This window comes from Barbus barbus, assembly GCF_936440315.1.
Source record: "Barbus barbus genome assembly, chromosome: 41".
Taxonomy (NCBI): domain Eukaryota; kingdom Metazoa; phylum Chordata; class Actinopteri; order Cypriniformes; family Cyprinidae; genus Barbus; species Barbus barbus.
The window spans coordinates 5,997,770-6,010,300 of NC_136719.1; the positions used below are offsets into that span (position 1 = coordinate 5,997,770).

The window sequence follows — 12,531 nt, forward strand, 5'->3', positions numbered from 1 at the left end:
ATGGTGTCTTGTAATTGGTGATGTCTTTCAGACCTTTCCACACTGAAGCCGTGTCACTGGAAGAGAATTGGATCCTTAGCTTATCTGTTAGTAGTAGCTATTTCAGTTAGTCTGACTTAGTTGTTTTGGTTCAAAATAAATCAGAATAAATTAAATAAGCCTGACTTGTTTGGTAAACTTTTTTTTCACATTTCTGCCTGTGAAACAGTCAATAATACACCTGTCATCTAGCTGTGTTTTGATGAAATATGCCATATCAGTGTGTGCATATTATACACAATATACACTGGATTGTATACAGATTGTATTCAATATTATGTACAAAATAATATTGATATAAGTATGAATGTGACTGTAGATGGAACATGGCTTTGGTTTAAGTTTTTTTTTTTTTTTTCTCAATCTAGCACAATTATACTAGGGCTGTTGATTTAACACATTAATTTGCTGAGATTAATTATAGTTATTGTATATATTGTTTTAAAAATATGCATTTCACGCACCTGGCTGGCCCACACCTGTCACTGAATGCAGTTGCTGATGAACATGATGCAGGACGACTTAATGTAGCATATTAGAATCCAGTTATATGCCCATAAAATTCAAGATATGAGTGCAAAAAATGATGTATATGTATAAAATCAATATTACATATGGCAAACGTGATAATGATTTTATTCAACAGTTCAATAAACAAGTTAATATCGTGCAAGTCACAATATTTCCACAGCAGAACTGTTTTGCATTTCTGAGTAACAAACAGCAGTGTTTCATTACTGACTGAATCCACGTTTTTGAACGAATCGAATGAGCCAGTGAGACATTCATACAAACAGTCCTTTGTTTTATTTCTAAATGAATCAGCCATTGGAGTGAATCATTTGAATGAATGACTCAATGACTCACTCATTAAGACAGTGACTTGCTGCCACCTATTGGTAGTTTAATTTAATATTTAGAGTATCATTTCATTAAAGTGCCCCTATTATGGGTTATGAGTGGTTCATATTTTGGTTTTGGGAGTCCCCAACAACAGGTTGACATGCATGTAAGGTTCAAAAACACTTTAATTTTCTTATAATATGCATTTATTTTTACCTTACTTCCTCAACGACTCCACAAACGATTTGCTCAGCGATTCATTTTCACTGTCTTCAGAAACGATTCGATGTCATTTTGTTTTCATCTTCGCTCCATGTAATACCTAATAAAGTAATGTTTTAATCGCAATACAGCTTTGTCCGCGGAGTTTATGGGAAACAGCTGTAATTCAGCTTTCCCATCAGCGCCACCTAGTGTCAGAGAGTGGATTTACAGAGACTTATATTTACATTCAGTCTGTGTGCAGTTTCTGTCTGGCCAAAAATGGAACAAATTTGCATGCCCTGCTGTTTTGACCGGTTGATGAAAAACAAGCTTATCTGGATTCTACAAATTTAAATTTCAGATAAATTATACATATAATCATTTATTAATCACTTATGACTTTTGACATAACCCTTTTCTTTATTTAAAAGCTGAAATGTGAGGTTTACCTTATGAAACATTTTCAAAGCTTTATTTGAACATTTACATTAGATATTTGAAAATGCAATGAAACTGTTGTCAGTCAAATTGTCATTTGAAATCTGAACATCAATGGTAATGTTATTGTTTTAGCGATTATGCAAACAAAAAGTCATTTTATTTGTTGTTTGTTAATTTTTAAATATAAAATTTGATGAAGTGATTTATGTGTCGGTACTTTTTGAACATCTCCAGCACATTTGAACAATACCGTGATAATACTGATAACCGTGATAATTTTGGTCACTATAATTGTGATTACAAATTTTCATACTGTTACATCCTTACTTATAATCATCATATACTTGTAATTATATAATAAGTAAATTATGTTATAATTGTAAGTAAATTATTTAAAAAATTGATGTAACAAAATGCAAGAAGGATTTTGAGAGATTCTAACAGTATTTGAAAAACATCAATTGTAGCAACTATTTTGGCCATATCTTTGAATGCATGGTGAAATTCTGGACATTCAGCCTTTATTTGGTTATATAACACTATTGAAACCAGTAGCTGCTTTCAAAGGCCAATCTGTTAATGCTTTAATCGGTGAAAACAAACTTCTTAGTCTGAGTTTTGAGGATCATGTGAATGTAGAACTCACATGGTAGACTCACTGTCTCCTCTTCTTTCAGTTCGCCTCTCTTTACTCTAGCAGAAGCTCAAGAAACATTAGGAACATCGGGGTTAGTTTGCTGTAGGCCAAAGTCAGAGTGGATGCTCAGGTAAAGATGATAATTTATGATATTGTTTCTGTTCCATCTCTTTCCAGTTGCTTTGGTGATCCACTTTGCTTTTGAATTGTGATTTGCTTGTAAAAAATCATTAGGCGAAGGTTACATGTTTCTGTAATTTGTGTCACTTAATGTTGGACTTAACGCTGACTTGAGTTGATAGGCTTAATATTAACTTTTTTTATTTTATTTGAATCAGTCTACTTAAGTTTATTGGGGAATATTAGTTCATGTTGTCTCTTAAAAGTATTTTAAGCAATCGATTTACTGTACAGATGAACAACTAAATGATACACTAAATATTTTAGATACATGCATGATGTATTTGAGTTATATTGCTTATTATGGTAATTGAAACCTCTTACACAGTTTTCTAAGACACATATGATGAAGTGAACTATTAGACCTCACTTGGCTCTCACTGAATTTGAATTGAAAGCTCATTTTCTGCTTATCCCAGTATTTATTTATTGGATTAGAGTTTTTGAACAATGGCCTTATTCTTAGTGTTTTTTGGCTGGCTCTTACCCTGCTGTGACAGGACTGTGGGTGAAACCAACCCTAATTACATTACAGCAGAATTTGGAAAAGGCTGTGATGAAATTTTGCTGTGTTTTATCAGACGTTCTCTGCTCCTGTTAGTCTAGTTGTAGAAATAGTGGAGCCTGGGGCTAGTTGTCACACTTTTCAATTTCCAGTGAATATTTTTAATGCTTATTTTATTAAATTCTATTTCTGTATCTTCTTAGGGAGAGATACCTTAAAATGTTGGCTACAAAAAAAAGCTGTTTGGTATTTTCATTTTTACGGCGCTGGAAAAAACCTGACCTTTTGTGACAACATGCCAAAATTGTGACATCTATCTATCTATCTATCTATCTATCTATCTATCTATCTATCTATCTATCTATCTATCTATCTATCTATCTATCTATCTATCTATCTATCTATCTATCTATCTATCTATCTATCTATCTATCTATCTATCGCACATTTCACAGTATCTTAAATATATAGTTGATTAAAGTCTGAATGCAAGTCAGTGTGGTATAATTGTTCATTTGTTAACCAGCAGCTATAACAAAAATATGATTTTTGCATTTAAATGCTTTAAGTTCTTCATCTAATATTTATATTTTATTTTATTTCAGTTCATTATAAACATTTTTAGTTTTAGTTATTTCATTTTTTAATTTTCAGTTTTAATTTACAATTACATTTATGCATTTAGCAGACGCTTTTATCCAAAGCGACTTACATTGTATTCAAGTTACAATTTTTACATTTTTAGCAGCTCTTTTAGTAACTTATGACACTGATAAAGACTGTGTGAAGTTAATTTAATTAAAGTTAACTTTGCTGTACTTTTACAGTATTTTTATGCTTTTTGTGTGCTGGTTGATTAGACAACTGTGATTGGTTAGATTTGTGGCTAAATATTTCATAACTCAATTTTGCAGGCATAAAAAGATAGAGATGGAGAAAAGAAGATTAAGCGAATAAAGTTTTACTGCCTCCCTGTCTCTGAAGTTGTTTTCTTGTTTGATTCTGTCACGGTGCAATCGGATCTCTGAGGAAAAACTGAACATTCCCAAGTTTAATGTTTAACAATTGAAAATGCTTTTAAAGCAGCTATTGTATTACGTCCTCTCTTCAATGTGAGATTTGTGACTTGTATTCAGGCCACAGTCGACTCGGCTTGCATCCCACCACTCGTGGGGTCTCCCATAGGCTCCTAACACTTGCTCTGATTCTGATTTGCCAGAAAGCATTACTGCCTGTTGTTTATAGGGCCCTGATTTTGATGGATAAAGTTTTGCCTGTACATTTGAGGGTCAATAGTTACCATGGGACTGTTAGTAAACAGTGAGGGTTTTGGCCATCTTGGCCAGTCTGTGGGCTGGAATGAAAGCCTTTAGGACATTTGGGCACTGAATGGCAGATATATCTGCCAGACTAACTGAACTGGCAGGGGTTTAAAGGTCTTTGACTGAACCACAGTGAATCTCTGCATTGCTGTTACTAGTAGATTTATTTTGGTGACCAGATGGAGCTTTACAGTATTTGGGAAGAGTTTTGTTGGCTTAACAAAATGAGATTGATATAATCACTCGTTTTGATTCTAAAGCAAGTATTTAAAAAAACGACTGTCCTTTCTCCTGTATTCTTTCACAAGACTCTTAACCACTCATGCCAAATCCTTCCCCTTGGCAGGATTTTGCTTAGAGAAGCTCTTGAGTAGATTTTCCCAGATTTGGTCAAACAGCCCATGCCATTTGCGTTTAAGTGCAACAAGTGGGAATTTACAATGCACTTTATTTGTGAGTACTGTTTAGATAGAGTAGTCACTCTGAGCTTTTATAGAGACCTCATTTCTCTTTCTTTGACACTCTTTGGCCAGGGGTTCCTAGGCTCTTTATGAAATATCAAACTGAAAGATCTTATATAGTTGTTACTGTAATTTTGTATTGTTTCATTGTATTTTTCTTTTCTTTTCAAAATCCTTTTTCACAGATTTTAATAATAATAATGACAAAATAAACATTTTCTGCACCCTCCCAGGGCATTTAAGACATTTAGGGCCAGTTTTACTAAATTCCAAAACTGCGCCGATGGGTGTGGAAATTTCTCTGGGTGATGTGCTAACAATGCGCAAAATAAAGACACACACTCAACATCTCATTCACATATTGACCAACGCAATATACCAAGTGCAGCGCAAATTAGCATAATCACAAATAAATAATTAAGAAAGACACAGTACATTGAAAAGAACCAGAGGCCAAAACATGAAGGGTTGCATGAAGTTTTTATAGACCTGGTATTGTGTGATTCCTAGTTAAGGGTTCCAAGTTGTCTTTTATTTCCTGAAGCAAATTAAAACTAACATGGCTTGGCAAACTGTATGTTTGGATAATGTGTTCTTCTGGCATTCCAAATAAATTAATATGTGAGGAAAAAATCCTCTCCCTTCTACCACACACTCTTGGTTCTCTACGGTAAATAATGGCGCAAATACCAGTAATTTGATGAGCTCAAACGTTAGTAAATCTCATTGTGTGATTCATTTGAATACTTCCCTCCCATAAATTTTGTATCTGGAAGAGAAACTCCTACAAATGCATATTCAATAAGATCAGGCGCAAAAATAACTGTACATGCCTTTTCAGTGCTAATTTGTCACTGCGCTTCTTTGGTCATATTGTTGAACTGCATGTATAGAGCTGCAGATGTGGCTGAAATGGTTCTCCATTGTAACTCCGACATGGATCCAGAAACTGCATAATACATCGGACATCCAATGCTGTACATACCAGTGTCTTACATGTATAATTCTCCTTATTAGTATAATTTATAAAGGCGAAGTTATCACTGAGCTTGAAATTGTGTTGAAGTGTTTTCCATTGACAAACCAGTGGCTATGGAGAGGACGCAAGAGAATGACAGTGTGCATGCAATTCAGCAACAATCACTGGTTCTCATGGTGTTTGTTTGCCTTTTTTTCAGCTTCTGACTTGGTGCAACCATGAGTGGGGGAGTGAATGTGAAGAGTCTTCCAAGAGCTCAGCCGGGCACCACCATCCCTCTGCACAGGACCAGACTCCCTTGCCCAAAACCTGAGCCCAAGAGCACCAGCAGTGGCCTTCCGAGACCATCCACACATGTCCCCAACAGAACCTCCTGTAGCGGCAGCCCTACAGCTGTCTCCTCCAGAGATGTGCTAAGGGACACCACCCTCAGAAACCAACATCTGCTACTAAGAGGCAGTCCACCTAGCCAACGTTCTTCCACCAGTCCTCAAACACACACCCAAGACTCTAGATCAGCCCACAGCAGTCCACAAGTTCGACGGAAAGAGTCTCCACTTTCGAGGGGTACTATGGAGGGGTTCAAGACCGAGAGTTTGCTTGACCTTCGGTCCAATGGCAACAAGAACTTCCAGAGTGGAATCTTTCGTTCTCATATGGGAAGAATGGACAACGATAACAGTTTGATCTCAGAAGAGCTCAAATGCCATGAGGAGAGTGCTGCTTCTGGAAGCAGTCAAAGTAAGACAGGAATCCCTTCATTCAGATTTAGTAACAAAAACTTGAGGCCTGGTCCAGCGGCCACTAACGTAGATACGTGTCTCCTGAGAGTCCGTCGAGCGAGAGTGTCCTTGCAGAACAGTGCCTCCAGTAGTTTTTCAGATGAGGAGATGTGCACTCCAGATGACCTCAGTCCGGAGATCCCACAGAAGCCACCCCCCGAGACTACTGCAGTCCCGAAACAGGAAACCTCTAGTGTTGAGATGCTCAAAGCCAAACAGTTACCAAAGGTCAACATGGCTGCTGTGGCACCTTTCAGATACAGGTAAGTTATAGAAAATTTATTGAAGGATTGTAGCACTACTATGATTAAAAAAATCAGCATAGACCAGAACAAGAAAAGAGCAGGGGTTTGTTTCCTATACAGCTATATAACTGTCTGCCTAATCACCATAGTGTGATACATCAGTGGAGAAATAACAACAAAATATGCTTTTAACTACAGGTTGAGAACTGTTACAACCACACGCGTTTGCAATGTTGTTTGTGAAGGTTCACTGGAACGTTGGTTTCAGGCAATGCTGAATCGTTAGTAAGGACTTACATTTTGGTCATTGTTGGGTATTAGTTAGTTGGATCAGTGCTTTGGGAAATGCACCCCAAGTTGGAGTATTTTGGTTAGTGCAGATTTAATTTAATGTGGACCAGCATAGTGTAGCCCTGGGGTTCTCAACTCTGGTCCTCAATGTCCACTTCCTGCAGAGTTTAGCTCCAACCCTAATCAAACACACCCGATCAAGCTAATCAAGGTCTTCAGGAATCAGGATCACTAGAAAGTTACAGACAGGTGAGTTTGATTAAGGTTGGAGCTAAACTTGAAAGTGGACCTCGAGGGCAAGAGTTGGGAATCCCTGGTGTAGCATATAGAACTGACTATCCATGATGTATTTTCCGGTGAAGATTTTTGACCAAGGAGGGCTTGCTAGTTAAGCCATCTAAAGGGGACATCAGCACCTCTTGAGACCAATATATTAAACATAACATCTGCTAATGACTAGCTATGCTGATCTTTTCAGCAAGGAGTTTTCATACAGTAGGTGTATCTCACATACAGTAAATTCCTTTCAGTTAACCCTGGGCTAATATATTAACGGTGCTTTTTCACACTTGATATTTTAAAAGGGAATTAGTGCCACACTGTTCAAAAAAAAAAAAAAAAACAAGTTCAGAAATGGTACTTTTAGGGATACAACAGTTTGTCACTGAGGCAGTTACCTTAAAGGGACGTTGTATTGCCCTAAAAGATGTATATTAGGACCATAGAGTAGTGATATGTACACTTAAGGTACTACTATAAACCTTATAGGCAGTGCTTGAAGTGGGCCGGTACGCACCGGTACGAAGTATCAGCACTTCTATATTTTAGCCTTTAGAGTACCTGCACTTTTTTGTGCATACCGGAACTTCTGACATGTTGCCGGTACTCAGAGTAAAATCGTCAGGGTCTGGGTGATTAGGTTATATGATCCCATATACTGTATGATTAGAAATTATATAGAAACTATGTAAGTCACACTACCCAGGCGGGATGACCTCTCATCTCGACCAATCACGTGAATGAACGCAAGCAGAGTCAGTCTACTTCATTGTGTGGTGCGCGAGAGCATGTCAGGGGAGGCGCGCGGAGTAGTAGAATAATAGTTAATTATTGATTATTAATCACGTCGTTTTAAACAGTAAACTCCTGAAAAGTCCAAGGACCCAGTGAACAAATTCAAACAGTAAGCTCAAAACAGCGCTAATGCAGAGAAAACACGGCCGATTTTATCAGCGATTACGGAGAGAATAGTGACTTGCGTCCAGATGTCAGTAAAATTACTCTTTTCAGCATGTATTTGGCTTAAAAGCAAGAGTGTTTTATTATGAACGCTGATTATGCGGTGGTCAGAGATTTAGTGATTCTGAATGGATCCGTATATTAAAGGCAGGCGATTTAGTGGTCTTTGGCGTCTCCCTGTGGTCCTGTATGATATTGCAGCTTGACTTGTGCTAATTTGTATTGAAAACTTTTATTTAATTATTGATTGATTGATTGTGGCACTATACATACATTGTGAATTATTAAAAAGTACTTATTTATTTAATATAAATAAATAAATAAATAAATAAATGGGGGTGGGGTGGGTCGGGTGAGAACCGTCACTTCTTTATTTCCACTTCAAGCACTGATTATAGGGGTAAATATGGTACAAAGTCATTTAGAGGGTACTTCCCATGGTCTAGATTTTTGTATTGCAAAAAGTAGTTTTTCTGACAGTTCACTTTTAAACCTGGAATACGAAGTCCTACTCACAGTCAGATCCATGGTCAAGACGGTTGCTGAGGTCATCTATGCAAGACAGTTAAATTTAATGCATATAATATTGTTAACCATGTAAATATGCAAATAAGAAAATTAACCCAGGGTTTACAAATGTCAGGTTTAATTAATTCAGGATAGATCAAGATCACTCTAGATAACCCAGGATTACATTAGGATCTGTTTTGAATAAATGATTCTGGACTACAACTTTCAAGTGTGAAACATCCAAAGGAGGTTGAGTAAACAATTTTTTGTTGTTATGATATACAGTGGAAATTCTAATCAGTGAAAATGCACTGTATCTTTCTACCAAGCTAGTGTGAAACACAGAGGTAGAAAGTAACGAATTACATTTACTCGCGTTACTGTAATTGAGTAGCTTTTTTGTGTACTTGTAATTTTTAGAATCTGTAATTTTACTTTTACTTAAGTATATTTAGTTTGAAGAATTGTACTTCGCTACATTTTAAAACACATTCATTACTGAGTAAAAAAAAAAAAAAAAAAAATATCGCTCCCTGAAAACTACTACAGTATATAATGGGCAGGAGAACAAACTGGTGCTAAAATCACAAGAAAGATGCAGACGGACAAGACAGGCGTTATGGTGCAGACCCAAAAAACCAAACTAAAGCCCGTCGTATTCTGCTGAAGTTGAACTCGAGGGAAATGAAGTGAACCCCTGGCCATATTTATGCTCTATAATGCAGTGTAAACTGTGTTTGCCTAGGGAGACCAAACTAGCAGCTTATAAAATCTCAACGTCAACCCTTCGCAAGCATGTAGAGGTAAGAACTTGCGTCATTGCATTGGTGGTTAAAATAAAGCTTTGACAGTTTAGCTAATTTTTTGCACAAATTAGTCAAAACGACAGTGGTGCAGGGTGTGCGATATATATAACGTCTGCCATAATATCGTAATTGTTGTTTTAACAATGTGCGATTTTGACATTATCAGTATTTAGCCAAAAACCAAACAAAACACTCCTACCGTGTGTGAAGTCTAGTAGATTAGACTAGTGTGCGTGCATTTAAAGTGTATTCTTTCACTGCATGATTCGGTCTGTTAAAATGCATTTAAAATGTTCACAAAATTGCAGATATAGGTGCAGAAAACGTATATTTATATAATTTCATATACTAAATCAATATCACACGAAGAGTGCTGTTTTTCTCCAAAAATCAGCATGATTACATATATTTTACAACAGTTCAATAAACAAGAAGTTAATTAAGAGACTTGCGTTTTAGACACCATATTGCCTGTTTTTGCTCTATTTCGACAACAAAAATAATATCAAACACAGCCACAGCACAGTTTTGCGTCTCTGAGCAACATGATGGTGTTTCGTTCCTGAATGAATCAACTGTTTCAATGATTCGGTTCAGTCGCAATGACTCACTTATTAACAGTGACATGGTGACACCTACTGGCGGTTTTAATTTCGCATTTAAAGTATCTTTTGATTTTTTTTTAAATATAATTTCAAATGAGTATTCAACATTTTATGTCTTATATATCAAAACATTATTTCTGCATTTGTAACTGCAGGTTAAATGCATGCATATCCTGCATTAAACAGTGTGTAAATACATCTAAATGCCACTTCAGGTGAAGCTTCTGTGTTTCCTCTGCATTGCAAAGATGAATTTTGTTGATACTGATTTAATTTGCCTGGTAACTGTCATGAATCTGGTCTATGAATTTCCGTTAACTCACCACCAGAGGTCATTCGCTCACCACATGGACTCTTGCACCACACTAACTGTTGCACACCACCTCAGACTACAATTCCCATCATCCATTGCACTGAAGACACACAGCTGATTGCACTGATCACACACCCTACATAAACCATGGACTTCCTCTTCCTCTCTGCCGAGTATTGTATTGCGTTTATCACTCCCCTAGTGTTAGCTGCCTTACCGAGCCAGTCTGTGTTTTTCTGTTTAGTTCCAGTATTGTTCTGCATTTATAACTCTCCTAGTTTTAGCTGCGATACGGAACCCACTTTGTTGTCATAGTCTTGCCTTGTGTGTTTTTCTAGTGTTTGGATTCTAGCCCGCGTTTCCTGGATTTACCCCTTTGCCTTGCCGTTTGGACTCTGTTTGCACCTCTCTTGGACTACTGCTCGCATACCTGGATTATCTCTCTGCCTTGCCCTGTTGGATATTGTTCGCCGATTGTCGACTCTCACTAGCCCTAGGATTGCTCTGTGTCTTACCCGTACTATACCTGTTTGCCGTTGTTTGACCCTGCCTGTTTATTGACTGTTTATAAATAAAAGCTTGCACTAGGATCCGCAAGTCTCACGTCTCGTTCGCCCCGTTACAGTAACAGCCCAAATGTCTTATTATTCTAAATAACTGATTACTTTAATTAAAAACAACTAATTTGAGATTTATAGGCCTATCCCAGTGGTGTCAAACTCAGTTCCCGGAGAGCTGCAGCCCTGCAGAGTTTAGTTCGAACCTTGCTCCAACACACATACCATGTAGTTTTCAAATAAGCCTAAATAATTAGATTAGTATAGATATAGCCCTAATTAATTAGGGTTATATCTATACTGTTGCAGGGCTGTGGCCCTCCAGGAACTGAGTTTGATACCCTTGGCATATCCCATTGTTGCGTCCCTCTCACTGTTAACTAAGTAAATTTTAAATGAGCTACTTTTTACTTTGACTTGAGTAGATTTTTAGACTGGTACTTTTACTTGTACATAAGTAAAAATTAATTAAGGTAATGGTGCTTTTAGTAATATTTTTGTACTCTTTCCACCTCTGGTGAAACAAACTGATTGAAACTTTATTAGTTTTAACAGCGTTTCAAGTGTTTTCAAAATTGTCTTAACTTGTTTTAACTGCTGCATATTTATTGTATTACATGGTTTGTTACTTTTCTAGAAATTTAGTTCTGTTGCTGCATAATTTGTCTTTTCTCTCTCTGTCTGTCCTCATATACTATATGTCCGTGCCCAGCTCAATCTCTCTTTTTTTGGCTCTCTAACTGTTTCTCCCCATTTCATCCAGTTTTGACAAATAAGACAGTCCATCATTTACGCTGACAGATTAGCCTCCTTTTCCACTCGTAATCTTTCCAGCGCCAAATCAGTCATGCGGTTTAAGTTTCTGTCCTGCTCTCAGAGACTGTGTCGCTCCTGCCCTCTGTATGCCTGCTGGGAATTCATGGGCAGAGTAGATGCTTAAAAAGCTTCTCCTGCCAGCGCGAACACACTCCGAATTATCTGCTCTAATGACTTAGTGCAGCGGACACCCGGTGGGCACGGGATACACTGGCATCAGGTCGACTGCCATGTTAGCGTAGCTGAATATAAACCAGGCGTTACAGGGACAAAGCTGCTTTCTGAAAATAGCACTGAATGTTGATTATTTTCAAATTTTTATTGCTAGATTGTTAACAGTTAGTGAACAATACCAAGAATTCTAGGCTGACGTTCAATGAATGTTTGGTACAGTGGGTTTTTGTTTATGAGGCCCTTGGAAAGAGCAAGCATTGTGTCTAATTTACTTATTCTTTTCATTTTATGAAGACTGCAGATTCAGGAAGACCTATCTCTGGATGACTTCAGCGACTGTTCCTCTGACTCAATAGAAGTGTGCTGTGATGACCTTAATACTGGTGAGTTGTTAGCACTCTCATTTGGACTCTCATTTTATCACCTTTTGGATAGACTTTAATGTTAATCTAAATGTTTTTAGGTTATGTACACATCACAAAGTGCCCAATTTTGACCTTGAATTTTTGTGACCTTTTACATATGTCCAATATGAGATGCTCCTGAACTGAACTACATACATGAAACACACTAGCCTGGCAA

General features: G+C 37.1%; 1 protein-coding gene across 1 annotated transcript in view; it reads left to right on the plus strand.

The window, feature by feature from the left end:
• Nucleotides 1–6,627: 6,627 nt before the first annotated feature.
• Nucleotides 6,628–12,531, plus strand: part of LOC306860317 (neuron navigator 1-like) — a gene marked incomplete at its 5' end in the record, with an annotated part of 140,624 nt that continues 134,720 nt past the window's right edge. Inside the window, 2 exons of the mRNA XM_079401954.1 lie at nt 6,628–6,656; nt 12,244–12,332. Of these exons, the coding sequence (XP_079258080.1) occupies nt 6,628–6,656; nt 12,244–12,332 (118 nt within the window). The remainder of the gene's footprint in view (nt 6,657–12,243; nt 12,333–12,531) is intronic.